Source organism: Neurospora hispaniola (genome assembly GCF_033458365.1).
Source record: "Neurospora hispaniola strain FGSC 10403 chromosome Unknown B0T23scaffold_3, whole genome shotgun sequence".
NCBI classification, from domain to species: Eukaryota; Fungi; Ascomycota; class Sordariomycetes; order Sordariales; family Sordariaceae; genus Neurospora; species Neurospora hispaniola.
The window spans coordinates 2,950,219-2,965,035 of record NW_026944408.1 but is presented as its reverse complement, the minus strand read 5'-3'; the positions used below and the strand labels follow the sequence as shown (position 1 = coordinate 2,965,035).

The 14,817-nt window shown below is 54.2% G+C and overlaps 4 protein-coding genes across 4 annotated transcripts; all 4 read right to left on the bottom strand.

Annotated features, from left to right (window-relative positions):
- Window positions 1-389: 389 nt before the first annotated feature.
- B0T23DRAFT_403662 (cAMP phosphodiesterases class-II-domain-containing protein) lies at window positions 390-3,299 on the bottom strand (the record flags this gene model as incomplete). Its single annotated transcript, XM_062838801.1, has 2 exons — window positions 390-2,654; window positions 3,198-3,299. The coding sequence occupies 2 exons, from the start codon at window positions 3,297-3,299 to the stop codon at window positions 390-392; spliced, it is 2,367 nt and encodes a 788-aa protein (XP_062694267.1).
- Window positions 3,300-5,721: 2,422 nt separating this feature from the next.
- Window positions 5,722-6,968, bottom strand: B0T23DRAFT_119159 (uncharacterized protein). The gene has a single exon (XM_062832005.1). The coding sequence runs from the start codon at window positions 6,846-6,848 to the stop codon at window positions 5,742-5,744; it is 1,107 nt and encodes a 368-aa protein (XP_062694266.1). The 5' UTR covers window positions 6,849-6,968; the 3' UTR covers window positions 5,722-5,741.
- Window positions 6,969-7,459: 491 nt separating this feature from the next.
- On the bottom strand, window positions 7,460-10,405 carry B0T23DRAFT_119155 (uncharacterized protein). The gene is made up of 2 exons (XM_062832004.1): window positions 7,868-10,405; window positions 7,460-7,763 (listed from the first exon to the last, which is right to left on the bottom strand). Exons 1-2 carry the CDS (start codon window positions 10,313-10,315, stop codon window positions 7,752-7,754), a joined length of 2,460 nt encoding a protein of 819 aa, XP_062694265.1. The 5' UTR covers window positions 10,316-10,405; the 3' UTR covers window positions 7,460-7,751.
- An 815-nt stretch (window positions 10,406-11,220) lies between these two features.
- B0T23DRAFT_356104 (ATP-dependent RNA helicase drs-1) lies at window positions 11,221-14,375 on the bottom strand. The gene is made up of 2 exons (XM_062836169.1): window positions 12,392-14,375; window positions 11,221-12,334 (listed from the first exon to the last, which is right to left on the bottom strand). Exons 1-2 carry the CDS (start codon window positions 14,120-14,122, stop codon window positions 11,573-11,575), a joined length of 2,493 nt encoding a protein of 830 aa, XP_062694264.1. The 5' UTR covers window positions 14,123-14,375; the 3' UTR covers window positions 11,221-11,572.
- Window positions 14,376-14,817: the final 442 nt, after the last annotated feature.

The following is a 14,817-nucleotide window of genomic DNA, read 5'->3' as shown; positions in this document are numbered from 1 at the left end:
CCACGGAGCGATGGTTTTCAATTCCAAACTTATGTTACCTCCCCTTGACATTTACTGCATGCGTATGCTTTTGACCGTAGTGTGTAATATACACTCCGATTAGGTACCTCAACCGAACTCGCCTTTCAACACAGTACCCAAGGTACTCTTTCACACCTCACCACCTTAACTATAAAAGGAAAAAAGAAGTAAGAAAGAAGAAAAATAAAGGCCCAAACTGATATAACGTACTATACAATAGCAGCACATCGCTAAAGAATCGAAGAAGAAAAAGAACGCACAACCCTTTGTCCACTCTATATGACCCTTACATAAATATATATTCTCATACCTAAAGCCTCCCCTTACGATGATAAATCCCCATGCTACCCTCCAATTCACCCCCTTCCCTACACAAAAACCTCCTGCCCCGCAAAACTCATAACCCACTCCACCCCCAACCTGACTTCCTCCTCATGTTCCACCAGCTGCTCCAAAATCACCTCGCCCGCGCCCGGCCCGTCCACCATGCGATCCTTGACATGGATAATCACCACTTTCAGTCCCTTGAGCGGCTGCTCGGGCAACTGCCGCGCCAGCTCCGCGTTGACGTCCACGTCGGCGTTGGAGTCCACGTCCATCATGTCGCGCGTGTTGCCGTTGAGGTAGAGCGACATGGAAGTGGCAGGAGTTACGTTGGATGCGGCGGATGATGACACGGGGCCTCCTGACCCTGACCCTGACCCTGACCCCCCTCCTGACGACGACGAAGAAGAGGCGTTGTTGACACTGGGGTGGTTGAGTTGGGAGAAGTGTACGGCTGCTGGTGTTGCTGGGGGCGGGAGGGGGGAGGTGGACATTGCGTTGGATGGCGATGGGGAGCCGTAAGGCGAGGTAGGCTCGGAGAGGTGGAAGTGGGGGAGTTCGGGTCGAGAAATGCCCATTTGATGTTGTTGGAGGGCAGCGTTGAATGGTGGTTGGTGGTTGGTTGTGGCGCGCTGCTGGAAGTCGTCGAGGGACATCTCGCCCGTGGGAGTGGCCAGGTGGGGCGTGTCGATTCTGAAGCCGGTTGGGTTGCGTGGGTTGACACCGTCGTTTTCATACAACGAGGTGGTGCTTGCTGCTGCGGCGGCTGCTTGCGCGGAGGCTGAGCTGTGGCGGTTTTCGTAGCGCTTGCGGGATTTGGGGGAGATGGAATCTTCGGTTGGATGCCGAGGGTCTTGTTGCTGTGATGAATGTGGCTGTTGGCTTTTGTCTGCTCCTGCCCCTGCTGCTGTCGATGGTTCTCTCCTGGTTCTGAATCCCGGGTGCGCACTGGCTGCTCGCGCCTGGGATGTTATCGTCCTTCGTCGGGTGTTGCGGTCGTCCTCCTCTTGGCGTTTGCGTTTCTTATCACTGCCGACGCTTCCGTAGTCGGAGTAGCTCCGTCCCATGGGGCCAGGTCGAGAGGTTGACTGGCGCTTGATGCCGTGTTCCGTTTCGTACTTTCTGCGTAGGATGTCCATCCTCGCGGCTGTTACCTCCTCAGCCAAGGCGGTCAATTCCTCCATGATGTACCTTGGTGTGAGATGCCCGAACAGACGATCATCCGTCTGGGAATCATCAAAGCTGCATTCGATAAAAATCGCAGTGAGCTTCCCACTGGCTATCTTGGGAGCGGCCTCTCGCCAGATGTTCCGGTTCCGTGGTGACAAACTGACGGAGTCTGGCTCAACGTCACCAAAGATGATAATCTCCCTGCCTGTGGTCACATCGCGGATGAAGTAGGCCGAGCTGTCGTAAACACATACTGATTCATCTGTTGCGTGTCCGCCACCGAGACCTGAGATGGAGCTGCTGCGACCGCCGCCGCCGAACAGATTTCCTTGGTGAATAGACATCCGATCCTGGTCTCTTTGCTGCTGTTGTTGAAGCAACGCGGCCAGACTGTTATTAGCTGCCGATATGCTGTTGTGATGAGCAAGCCCGCGGGGCCCCAGGTGGGACATGGGCGGGCTCATTACACTCATCGGCGTTGCTCCCATGGAGGAAGCATCGAAGCTTCCCGGGCGCGTGACGCTTCCGCTGCCACGATGGCTGTGCCTCTCATAGCAATGACCATGACTGACAGCCCAAACCTTGACTGCGAGGTCGTCAGTGATCTCAAGATAGCCCTTGGAGTCCCCCTCTCCCAGCGCTGGTGAGCCACCCTCTACCAAGCGCGTATACGTCACCAACCCCACTCCGTTGTTCTCATCACTCAGGTTGGGCCAGATGATGTTGTTGAAAATGTGAGTCTTGAAGGCTGCTATCGTGTTGGGTAGGCCGGCGAGTTTCTTGGGTCTGGAACTACCCAGACCTGCTGTGTTGATTACGAAGCCGGAGATGTGATCGAGATGAGGGTGTGTTATTAGGTACGTGTCGATCAGGGTCCGGTGAATGAAAGATGCATTGGCAGACGATGTAGCCATAGGAACCTGAAGCCCTGCAAAAGGCCCTGTTTTGAGGGTGTATGGTAAAGCGTGTTCTTCATCCTCGCCAAGGGTGGCTGGTTGAGTCTTTGCCAAAATCTGCTCGATGGCACTGAGATGTACGCCTGCATCCACGGCAATGACTGACCCTCTCCTCCAGCCCGCAGCTATTGGGCGTACAAGAAAGGCCGTGACATTGGACTCGAGAGGTCCTCCACCAGAGCCCTGGTAAGCTTTGTTAGCTAAAAGTTGGTCCCCAAGAAATTGTTTGTTCATGCATATCGGTGACTTGTTCTGCCGGGATTACGAGGCCCAGTATTTCAATTCCTGCTCGGAGGGGATTCCCACGTGTCCCAGAACATATCCAGGATGGTGGACACGCCTGGATCCTACATAGAGGCCCATCCTTGGTGAAAGTTGACATGTCGAAAACGTCTCGAATGGTGCCCTAGCCGTGGCATATTCGCGCTTTGTGGGTGGTGGGGGTGACAGGATCCCATTGTTTTCCGAGCCGAGACATTGAACAAAGGAATATGAATGAAGGGGCGGTGGTCGAGGCAGATCGAACTACGGCTGCTCGATTTCACAAAGAAAGCGCACAGGCATTCGACCTGTCGCGGACTCTTTCCGGCTAGAGATGAGAAAGAAGGCTGACGGCGTTCTAAGCGGTTGAGGATGATGCCGAGGGATGGGTATGATGGTGAAGGGAGCATGAGAAGGACTTGGATTGGGATGTGCAGTGTAGGTCTTGATATTCCTGTCACTCACCAGAACGATGACTTGCAGAGCCGGTGCCGGGGGAGATTCTTGTTGGCCGCTGGTGTTGTTGGCCTCGCCGGGGTCACCATTGGCGCCGCCGCCGCCTCCCATGACCACAAAGTTTGATTTTCTCTCAAAGGCTGGGCGAATAAGCCGATCAACGAAATATCTCCCTTGGATCGGCTTGGAGGTTTTTGGTGTTGGTGAGAGTGGAGTCTCGATGCTTGTTTTGCGTTGGAGACTTGGAGCGGGCGGGGTCTTGGCTTTGCGACCTGATGATGAATGAGATGGGACCGATATGAAAGCAGATGCGCCTCGTGGATAACGCGGTCAAAGGGAATGCGCGATTCCTCAATGGTTTCGCTTGTTGTTGAGAATATCAGTCCCTTGATGGCGGATGGCCAAGATGCTCTGGTTGACCCATCGAATTACGGGGTTGTTGTCCCTTTGAATGATAGACGCGAAGCCCTATCTTGCTCGGCTTATGGAGGTTGGGGAAATGCGCTAGCTAGCTAGGTAGGTAGGTAGTGTAGCGAGGCTTTGGAGGTGACACCCTGTGTACGTCCGTAATATGTACAGACTTGGGTGTTTGATTGTGAGTGGTACAACAACCCGTAAGCGGGACTCGAGCCTTTTCGTCGTGTATGAGGGTGATGCCCAACTATCGTGATATGGGACAAAGTGGAAAAAGTTAAGGGGGTCGAGGTTGGTGATGGACGGGAATTGGAAGTGTGAAAGTGGAGAGAGAGATTGTGAGTGAATTGTGGAACAAACATGGAAGGGAAAGCATTCCCGTCAGAGGCACTGTGCTTCAGTTGGGTGTCAAAGCGCTGAAGGGATCTCCGATTAGGTAGTGGGGGTCCCCTCGAGGACCCGACCTTGGACTCGACTCGACTCGACTCCTCTGCAATTTCAACTTTACCAACAATCGTTCGTAGGTAGGTATCCATAAAGTTTGCGATATCTTCCCTTGACAAATATCCATTATCATACAAGTCTCTCCAAGATACCGACATCAGACTACATCACTACAGTGGAGCGCATCAGCAAAAAAGCACGTGGCAGCAGCAACATATGTACCATCCTCGCCTTGTCCTGCCTGTCAAATCAGATCTATCAATCCATTGGATCTCGCAAACAATCCGGGGTTCCCCAGATCTGGTACTCGGCAGCAGACCCGCCCACTCTGACGGCAACATGGTCCTGTTCCTTGGACACATGAGCGACCTTTGCGACGCCGGAAGAAGGCCGGGACCTAGGCAAACACATTGTATGGACGGTTCAATATCATGTTCGACGTGAGGTCAAATAAAATCTTTCCGGCGTTGGACGTGATTACAAGCCTCCCGAACCCGCGGGTTCGCCGTACCGTGCCGTGCGTACGGAAGAATATCGCAAGTGTTGCCGAACGCGAGGCGAGTCGGAGGTTCTTCATCCGTTGTTCACCGTGCGACGGAGTTGCCGTCGGTCGTGGTCGTCTACTTCCCGTCGTCTGCGATTCGCAAAGTTCTCACACCCTCTTATATTTTTCTCTGAGAAGGTGGCGTTGCCCCGCAAGACAACAGGCGCCACGGTTTCCTCTACCTTTGGCCAGAGAACATTCGATTCAGCTGAACATTCTTGCCTGCTATCAAGATTCCAGAACAGCATGATGCTAACCACTAGGCCAGCTGTCCCTTATACAAACTCGGAATGTGGTGCTCGGATGGCCCGACCGGTCTTAGGGTTATGCTGTGCGACCCTCCATCAATGGAAATGTAGAATACCTCTTGATTTCGCAAAGAAGTGGCCATTGGTCACGGAATTGGTATCACACGACAGGTCAATATCATGCCATGATGCTCGAAAACTAGGAATGGTGTTGAAAGACTAGTGTAGGTTTTATGTTCCAGGTGACCAGCATCGGAATTCATGGTCCTGGTAGGAGCATTCTTATCTGCCTAGTCCAATCTCAAGAAATTGGAATGGATCTCCTTTGTCTGTACCGAGCCCGCGAAATCGAGGGTATGATATAATATATCAGCAGTGCGGAGCCCGTTTGACCAATGAGACGCCATAATAAGGACATAGATTTTGAAGGCTCCTGCACGAAAGATGTCACGGAAAGCACCAATTATCGAAGATATACAAGGATACACGTGGGAAGATGGGACGGAGTTCAAATATACAAGTGCGCGATGGGATAGAAGCCCCAAGGCCAGATGGAAAGCACACAAGGAACTGACAAGCGCTGGCATGTGCCATCACAGTTTCATCAAGTTGAGGCAAAAGCTCACCAAATATTGTACCGATCATCTTACCTGACCTATTGTTCATGCGTCGCAAGTCGTATCAATATGTATCAGACCTCCAACGCTTCTTGCTGTATACTGCACCTTCTTCTCCGTTTCCTCTCAGGTCTCCTGGTCGATGTAAGCTGGACACAATGCGTCCGTCATCCGTTGCTTGATATTCACTTGCCGATCTCGCTATTCTATTCTATCATCTATCACAGATTCTCTCGCTCTCTATAGGACTTGAAAATCTCACCAAAGACCCGCAAAATCAGCCCCATTACTCCTTCTCCTTCTTCTCCTCCCTCTCCTTCTTCTCCTCCCTCGCCTTCTTAAGCTTCTCATACCCTTCCATACCCCCAATATCCTTCTCAAAGTCCGGTCTCGGAATCTCCAGGCCCTCCCTAACCAACCCATACGTAATCCCTCCCAACCTAGACACAGGCTTATACACATCCAAATCCATCTGATTCAACTCCTCATTCACCGCCCCCTCTTTAATCCAAAATTTGGTCCCCTCCACCACCACCAGCGTCGACCCCGTCTCCCCCGGCTTCGAGCGGGACTCAAACTCCTTGACATGCACCAACTTGCACTCCACCGCGAACACGGCCTCCTTTGCTCTCGGAGCCTTCACCGTCTGCGCATCGTACACGGGCGTCAACCCGCTAATCACCCACTCCGACACGCCCAAGGGGGCGTTGGTGCTGCACGAATTAGCCGCCTCGAGGAACGGGGTGGACATCAAGTTGATGACGCACTCGCCCGTCTCGTGCAGGATGCGCAACGAGTCCTTGGCGCGCGAGGCCGGAGAGAGCGGGGAGGCGAAGCCCAAGGTGAAGAGGGGCGGGTCGTGCGAGATGACTTGGAAGTACGAAAAGGGGGCTAGGTTCTCCGTGGTGCCGTCGGCAGAGCGGGTGGACACCAAGGCAATGGGGCGAGGCACGATGGCGGAGATGAGCAGTTTGTAGTTGAAGGCAGGCGGGCGGCCTTCGGTGTAGGGGTCGACCATGATGTGCTGCTCGTTCTTCTTGGTCTCGGCAGAAGCAGCAAGAGAGTTGGCGCCCGAGCCGTAAGCCCAGTCTGGTTGGGGGGTTTGGAAGTAGGTGAATTTGGGAGAGGGGTCGAACGCGGGTCGAGACGCTTCGACGGCTTTGAAGTCGCCGTGAGGGTTGCGCTTGAGGACCTTCTCGAAGGCGGCGCTCTTTTCGGCGGCGGATGGTTCGGTGGACATTTTGGCGGGTTTTGTGAATCCCTGGGTTGACTTGGACCTTGAAAATTTGGTGAAGAGTGAAGTGAGGCCTGGTAACTGTTTTTGATGGAGTTGCGAGAGAGTCGAAGGTTTAATAAAGTTGGTTGCTGATGTGAGAACCTTGGAGGTCGGCATGAATGCCGAATTGGGAAGGACTCTCGTGGGTGAAAAGGCGAGTACTCGATGACGAGGAGGGGTTGACGATCAACGGATTGGTAATGGTAAGTAGGAACAAGGGTTTCGATCGGTGACGCACTTGAAGTGTTTGTAAGACGTGTGTAAGCCGAAGAATGGATGTCGTCGTCCGTCTGCGATGTAGCGCTATGGTCTCCGAGGCCTGGTATGTTTGTGGTTGGTTACAAATGAAGATAAGGTATTACTGTCTCTTATATAAAATGCCAAAGAAATCCGACCTATATCCTAAGCCGCGATCAACACGATGTCCCTGCCAAGTTGCCATCGTCCCAATCATTCCATGACACCATCTCGGCATTCGGCGGAAATATCTGGGTCTGCGGGGGAAAGCGGGGATAGCGCGGCGCCTATTCCGCTTGTGATTGCCGGGGTCCACGCAAGGCCGGGATTCAATTGCTGGGGCCGGCGCCGAAGTTCCGGACGACGTACGGTGCTCGGCTTGCACCGGCCGGAAGCCCCTGAGAAAGTAAACAAAGGATAGGCGCAAGAATGTAGCTTCTTGGGTGATGAATGACTTCAAAGAGTGATCGCAAAGCAGCTCTCCTTACCCGCTTTTAAGAATAAAAGGTGTGTCTGTATATTATCAATATACCAATCTCTTCGATGCTTCACCCATATCCCTCTGTGCCCTGCCCTCAACGTCCCAGAATATTGCCCACAATACCCGTAGACCACCTTGCCCTCCTCCTGTCCTTACTATCGCGATGGGTATACTTATAAGACCTCAAACTATACCACTTCCCACCCCTATCACTCCGTTCCCCATCCCCGTAAACATACAAATCCGCATCCCAGATAACCTCCTCCACCTCTATACTATCTCCACAGCTACCAACACAGCCATCACACTATGACCTCCTCCCTCCCACCCCTTGGTTAAACCCCCTCATCGCTTCCCTGACAATCCCCTCCGCCTCCGCCACCACATCCCTCCCCTCTCTCCACGTATACAACTTGACCCCCTGCTTTTCCAACAGCTCATGTGCCTCTGCCAATCGTCTCAGCCAAATCTCCAACTTTTTGTTCACCGGCGAGTTCGCGCCTCCTCCTGAAGCAGAGTTACTAGTGGCATACACAGACGCGCCGTTGACCCCGTTCATGGTGTCGTAAGACGTAGCGGGGCGGACGGGGAGGAAGGTGTTGGAGCGACCACCATTGCCACTTCCTAAAGTGCGACTCTCGAGGGGAAGGGGAAGACCCCATTCGTCAGTGTCGGAATCGTAGGAGGAGGAGTTGGTGGTCTGGACGCGGCGAGGTGGGGGGAGGGGTGGTTGTTGGGATTGTCGTGACTGGGATTGGGAAAGGTTGACGGTGCTGGTGCGGCGGGGTGGTGGAGGGGGAGGAGCGGGACCTCTGGATCCTGATCCTGATCCGGACGCTGACGCGGAGGAGTTCTGATGCGAAGTGTTTGGACGGGGAGATTCGCGGGGCTTTGGTGGCAGAGGGGGAGGAGCACCGCCGGTATTGATCTCTGCTGGCGAGCTGCGCAGTGCTGTGGGTTTGGCGGGACGCGGTGGTGGGCCTTTCCTTTGCGGGATGTCACCTGTTGATCTACTGGCATGCATGGCGTTGAGACTGCTGGTTCGAGGGTCATGTACAGGCTGTTGAGGGGGGTCATCCGATAGATCAATTAGATCACCCATGATGGGCCCCTTGGGCTGAGGAGACGACCGTGGCGGAAGTTTCGGCGGCGGCGGCGCCACGTCTCTAGTGTTCGTGGCCGTAGCAGCCCGCATAGTCTGTGCTCTCCTCCTGCCGCTGTCGCTTCTCTCAAGTCCATTGTTCCTGTCCGTAGCCTGTGTGTTCGAAGTGAAATACCCCATGTCCACCTGCTCGGGTGTGGTGACATCTCTGATGAACACGGCCAATATCCTACCGGGATAAGCCAGCGCCAGGTCGGTGTAGACCTCCAGGTCAGCCTCTCCGCTGTCGCCCACAAGGAGAAACTTCCTTTCAGGAAAGTCGCGTAATATCCTCTCCAGAGTGCCCTTCTTTCTTTCGGCAACTGGCTCAAAGATACCCTGCAGCATACCGCTGTACTGCTTCAGGTCTATCGAGCCAGGAGGTAGCCCAGCCTTGTGGAAGAAAGTAGCCAAGACGGGGTACAGTTGCCACGGACTGTTGGAAACATAATGCAGCTTCACTCCCATATTGTGCAGAGAAGTATACAGCTCCTTGACACCGTCAATAGTCTGATCCGCCAATTCACGGACGAAGGTATTCCTGAAAATCTCCCTGGCACCACCATTGATATTCGACCGCTTAATGGTGTCGTCGACATCGCTGATCAAACTGACTCCCCTTGGCTCGATAACCTCGACAGGCTGGGTGGTTGAGATGTTCTCGTTGGCAAGCACTCGGAAGTGTGTCGGGACAAAGTCCAACGGTACGCGAGCGATAAAGTGACCTGACGCATTCGTCTCAATCGTCTTGGACTTGGACCGCTGATCGTTGTAGAAGAAGAGCGTGATGGGCAACCCGACCAGCGGCGTAGCCATGAACGGCGCCAACCGCGCATTCAGATTCGCGTTCGCAGCCGCCAATTCCGCCTCCGTCATCTCCGAGGGAAATGCCCCCAAGCCGGAGTTCGTCCTCACCGGCGCTGTCGAACTCGGCGGCGATGGCGAGCGTCGTTGCCTCATTGCGCCAAACCCATCATCCACATCATCAGCCCTAGGCCGCTCACTGTACTCACCCCTGATAGCCGCTTCCTTCTCGCCCTGTCCTCTCCGTTCAATCTCCCTCGCCTCCTTCGCGATCCTTTCCTCTTCCCCAAGCCCTTCCAGATCAGTCACCGTCCTCCGCAAATCACCTCCTCCCTGTTGCGACCCTGCACCTGCCTGCAGCGCTGCAGTCTGTGGTAACCCGCTCAGCCTTCTCGCAACCCCCAGCACCATGCGATTCTTCCTCGACATCGGGCCTTTAGGTGGCATATATATCCAGCCTCGAATGTCCACATCCACCACGGCTTTCTCATCCTCATGCCTGTTCCACTCCGCCGTCCAGTAATCCCGCTCATCCACTCCAGGGCCAATACCGTTCCCGCCTCCGTTCGGTGTGCCGTACGCATTCCCGCCCAAGTCCGAAGGCCGCCTAGGCAGGTGAATACCCTTGACATGCCGCTTTGCGTACGAAGGAAACAAAATCAACTGCTCCTGTCCCTTGTGAATGATAGGTACCTGCGGGAACGCACCCGGGATGTGCACCTGTTCTGGCGATCCATCGCCCATGTCGCGCGTCAGGCGAGTTTGGCTGTATTGCTCGCGGATCTCGGAAGCGGCCGCTACGCCGGCGCGGTAGACGCTACCGGCCATGGCGGCGAGTTTTCGGCGGCGGGAACCGGCTTCATACGGTTGTTCGTTGGCGCCATACTGGCCGGTGTAGCCGTGGGTGTATGGGGACGTCATCTTGTCGTTGGCGTCGGTTTTGCGCTGCGACAGCGCTTGGGCTTGGCTGTCGTCGGGTCCGTTCGTGTTCGTGTTGCTTGTCTCTTCCCGGTCTCGTAGTAACCGTTGTTGCTTCCAAGGTAATGACCTCCTCCCAACAAGTCCCGGGCCGAGTCCGCCACCGCTCGCACTACCTGTGCCAATGCTCTTCCTGACGCCGGCACCACCGCCGGTCCCATACACCAACCGCCGGCTCTGGCGGCGGATGATATCCACCAATCTCCCACCCGCCTGTTTCTTCCTTCTTCTTTCAAGGATGAATCGGTATATCCTAGTCTGCAATCGAACCTTGTGTCGCGGGAGGGTGCGGTGGCGGAAGTTGAACAGGTGTTCGCGGTATCGGTCGCGGACGGTCGAGGGCAAGAGATATCGGACGAGAGTCGATCGGGTATGTGCGCGAGGGCCAAAGAGGCGTCGCAGGAAGGGGAAAAGCGCCAGTTTCGTGGATTGCTGGGTTGCCTCCGAAGCCTTGCTTGGCTGGGAGAACCAAGGCTTGAAGGACGGCTCGTTGGGAAGGGAATTGTTCGGTTGAGGATACGGGGATTGAGGCAACCTGCGCTATTGTAGCTTCTCTTCAATTCGGTATGGTAGTTGGTTGTAGCGACCAAATGGAGCGATTTGGTTTATTGAAGTATGCAAAGTGAAGAGAGGGTGAAGTGGGATATATAAGAGGTTGAGAAATGCAGGCTGGAGATGCTGAGCTGGTGGCAGTTGACCGCCGTTACTGGACTTGGAGCTTATCGAGTCTATGATTGATCTCTGTGGCTGCCCGAAGCCGAGCTTTGTTCACACGCGCGAATCGAAAAGTGAAAAGCCAAGAAAGAGGTGGAAAAAGTGGATGGATTACTACCCGAGGAGTTTTTATGTCAATTGCAGCTGCCTGTTATTCAGAGACATCATCCATGGCAAGAGACAAATCACTTCCGTTTACGTCACCCGTACCTGCCGCCGTGACACCCAGGGTCCAGCTTCTGGGTGGGTCAGTCGAGCTCGCCGCAAGGCCCCCTGATCCGCAACTCCACACCCAATCATAGTCCCATGTGAAGAGGCAAGTCTGACCTTGATGATCACGACTCTCTTTGCTGAGGGAAGCAGACAACATCATCAGACAGCTTCTTGTTTCGTTTTGCCCATCCGGGTATCAACAACACTCTAGTGGACTTAGCTTGAAGCTCAATTACATTCAGAAACTCACACACACAATCCTACCCCTCACATCTACTTTCTCCTCCCCTTGCCCTTACCGCCCTTACCAGCATTGCCGCCCTTCTTTTTAGGCCCAGCAGACCGTCCCACCTTCTTGACGACCTTCTTGAGGTTCAGCACCGCGCCCTTACCGGCTCTCTCGGCGCTGCCCTTCTTGTACGTCCTCTCCTGCTTGCGCTCTTGCATGGTGTCGAGCTTCTTCCTGTCCTTGTTACTCAACTTGCCCTCGTTCTTGGACTTGAGCTTGTCCCTGACGCCGTTGAGCTCGGCCCGGCCCGCCGCCTTGGCCTTCTTCTTGTCCTCCTGCGTCTCGAACCACGTGCGCTTGGGCCTCGAGCTGATCTCGTCCTCGTACTTGATCATGTTCTCGCCCTTCTTAACCTGCATCTCCATGTTCTGCAGCTGCTTCTCCTCCTTCTCCTCCTGCATAATTTCCTCGATCTCATCCTCCAATTCGTCGATCTCGGCCTGCCACTTGTCGGCGTCCGCGGGGTCGATGATGCGACTGCTGATCTTGGCGCCCTGAGACTTGCCGGCCTTGACGGCAGCCTTGACGACCTTGCGATCGGGCTCAGCAGCCAGGGTGATAGCGGTACCGCTGCGGCCGGCACGCGCTGTACGACCGACACGATGGACGTAGATCTCGGGGGTCTGGGGAGCCTCGTAGTTGATGACGGTGTCGACACCCTTGATATCAAGACCACGAGAGGCGAGATCGGTGGCAAGGAGGAAGTTGACCTTTCCATCTCTAAAGTCCTCGACACTTTGAATACGCTGTGGATTCTGTTAGTATCACTCATCCATGTCGAGCACCGTAAATCGTAAACATACCTGAGCCTGGTTCATGCTACCGTGCAACTCGGCGCACGACAATCCAAACAGACCAAAGATGATCCTCATCTTGTGCGCAATTTTCTTTTGTCTGAAGAAGATAATGACACGCTCCGTGTAGATGGTCTTGCAGATGTGCAACAGATATCCTTCCCTCTTCGACTCGCGACCGGGTCTGAGACGGACAAACTCCTGAACAAGCGTACCGGCAGTCTTCTTCTGCGAATCGGCCATGATGCGCACAGGCTTGTTAAGGCCGGCGCGAATGAGCCTGTCGACAGACGAGGTCATGGTGGCAGAGAACAGCATGGTCTGGCGGGACTTGGGAAGGGTGGTAAGAATCTCGTTCAACTCGTCCGCGAAACCGTCCTCGAGCATGCGATCGGCTTCATCGAGGACGAGAATCTCGATGGTGTCGACGGCGAAGCTGGCAGAGTTGCGCATGTGATCGATGAAACGACCAGGAGTGGCAATGACCACATCCGGGCGAAGACGGAGCTCGGCCTCTTGCACCTTCAGACTGAGACCACCGACAGCCAGACAGAACTTGATGTCGGTATGGCTGGCGAGCTTGACAGCGACAGCGTGACACTGGATAGCCAACTCACGGGTGGGCGTAAGAATAACGACGCGGGTGGTGGGAACCTTCTTGGGGCGGTAGAGAAGACGTTCAAGAATGGGAACGACGAAGGCGGCCGTCTTACCGGAACCGGTGACGGCACCACCGACGACATCCTTACCCATAAGCGAGATGGGGATGGTCTTGGCCTGAATGGGCGTCGGCTTGGTGAAGCCCACGGAAGTAAGACCGCGAAGGATAGGACGGGAGAGAGACATCTCCTGGAACGAAGACATCTCGCCCTTTTTCTTAGGCTGGCTCTCCTCCTCCGGCGCAAAGAACTCCTTCATCTTGGCCTCCTCCTCCTCATCAATACCCTCTTCATCATCCGATGACTGCACATCATCAGGATGCTCAACGGCCGTAGCAACCGAATCATCATCCGACGCATCGTCCTCCTCTTCATCCTCTCCCTTCTTCTCCCCATCTTCACCCTCACTATTCTCATCCTCCCCATCAACACCCCCCATCTTCGCATCCTGCTTCTCCTCCTCCTCTTCCACGTCCGACCCAACACCCATACCAAAAGCATCATCAGCCAAGACACCATCCTCATCATCATCCAAATCCACATCAATCTCTTCCATGTCGTCTTCTTCCTCATCAACCTCCATCTTATCCTCCTCCTCTTTTGTCGCCGTAGTTTTCCCCTCCTTAGCAGCCTTCCTCTCTCTCCTCCTTCTGATAATCTCATCGATATCCACAGCCTTCTTATCCCCGCCCGCGTTGGCGCCCTTCACGACACCCTTGTGCGCGCCCTCGAAACCCCAGCCATCGAACTCGGCGTCCACTTCGTTCTGGCCGTCGACAACAAACTGGAACTCGGTATCCATGGCGCCGTCGTCTTCGTCGTTGTCACCCCAGATGCCGAGGTCAGCAGCGTCGTCTTCTTTTGTTTCGGCTTCGTCGTCGTCGTCATCTTCGGGCTGTTGCTGTTTCTTGGACTTTTTGTTGTTCTTCTTCTTTTGCTTGTTCGATTGTTGTGTGGCCGTCTTAGCCTTCTTCCTGGGTACAACTTCCTGCTCCTCTTCTAATGGGATGTCTTCTTCATTGTCGGAGATGGTGAGAATGAAATCGTCGTCGATCGCCTTGCGCTTTTGGGAGGGCGCCATTGTGGTGGATGGTGTTGCAACGGTCTGTGGCCGTTGTTTGTGCTGTAGTGTTGTGTTGAAGAAAAACGACGGGAAGCTCTCGATGCTGAGTGGGAATTGGTGGAATCGTCAAGATTGTACAACTGATAGCAGTCAGTGGGGTCTTTTTTCGTCTCTTCCTCCGCCGCAGAACGAAAGGGAAAACAAAAATTTGGGAACCATGCCCGTCTGTAACTTTTTCTGCCGGGCGGTCGATGTGATTGGAGGATCTGGGAACCTTATCAGTGGCAGCTGGTCGACAGCTGTGGGAATGGGTACGTACCGATACTGTACTATAGTATACCCGCTACACTACCTACAAAAACAGCCCTGACCATCTCAACTATCAATACTTATCAAGTGAGTACCTGCCGCTGTCTTCGGGAGCAACTCGTTCAGCACCACATTGCTCCAAGAAATTCAATACGTGTTTATGTTATAGAGCCAGAATGACCTTGTCCGTACTACATTAGGAATATATCTATACTTGTGCGGGGCATATGGTCCAACTATTCGTAACGCAGATGTATCAGCCCGTATTATATGATCATACTACACAGGAGCCATCTGTCCCGTCGATACCCAAAATAAACGCCAGACACCTTCCCAATGGTATAATGCTAATCCTAAAACCTTCGCCTCCAAACACCAGTTGCCCACAGCGTAACTTTCTCACA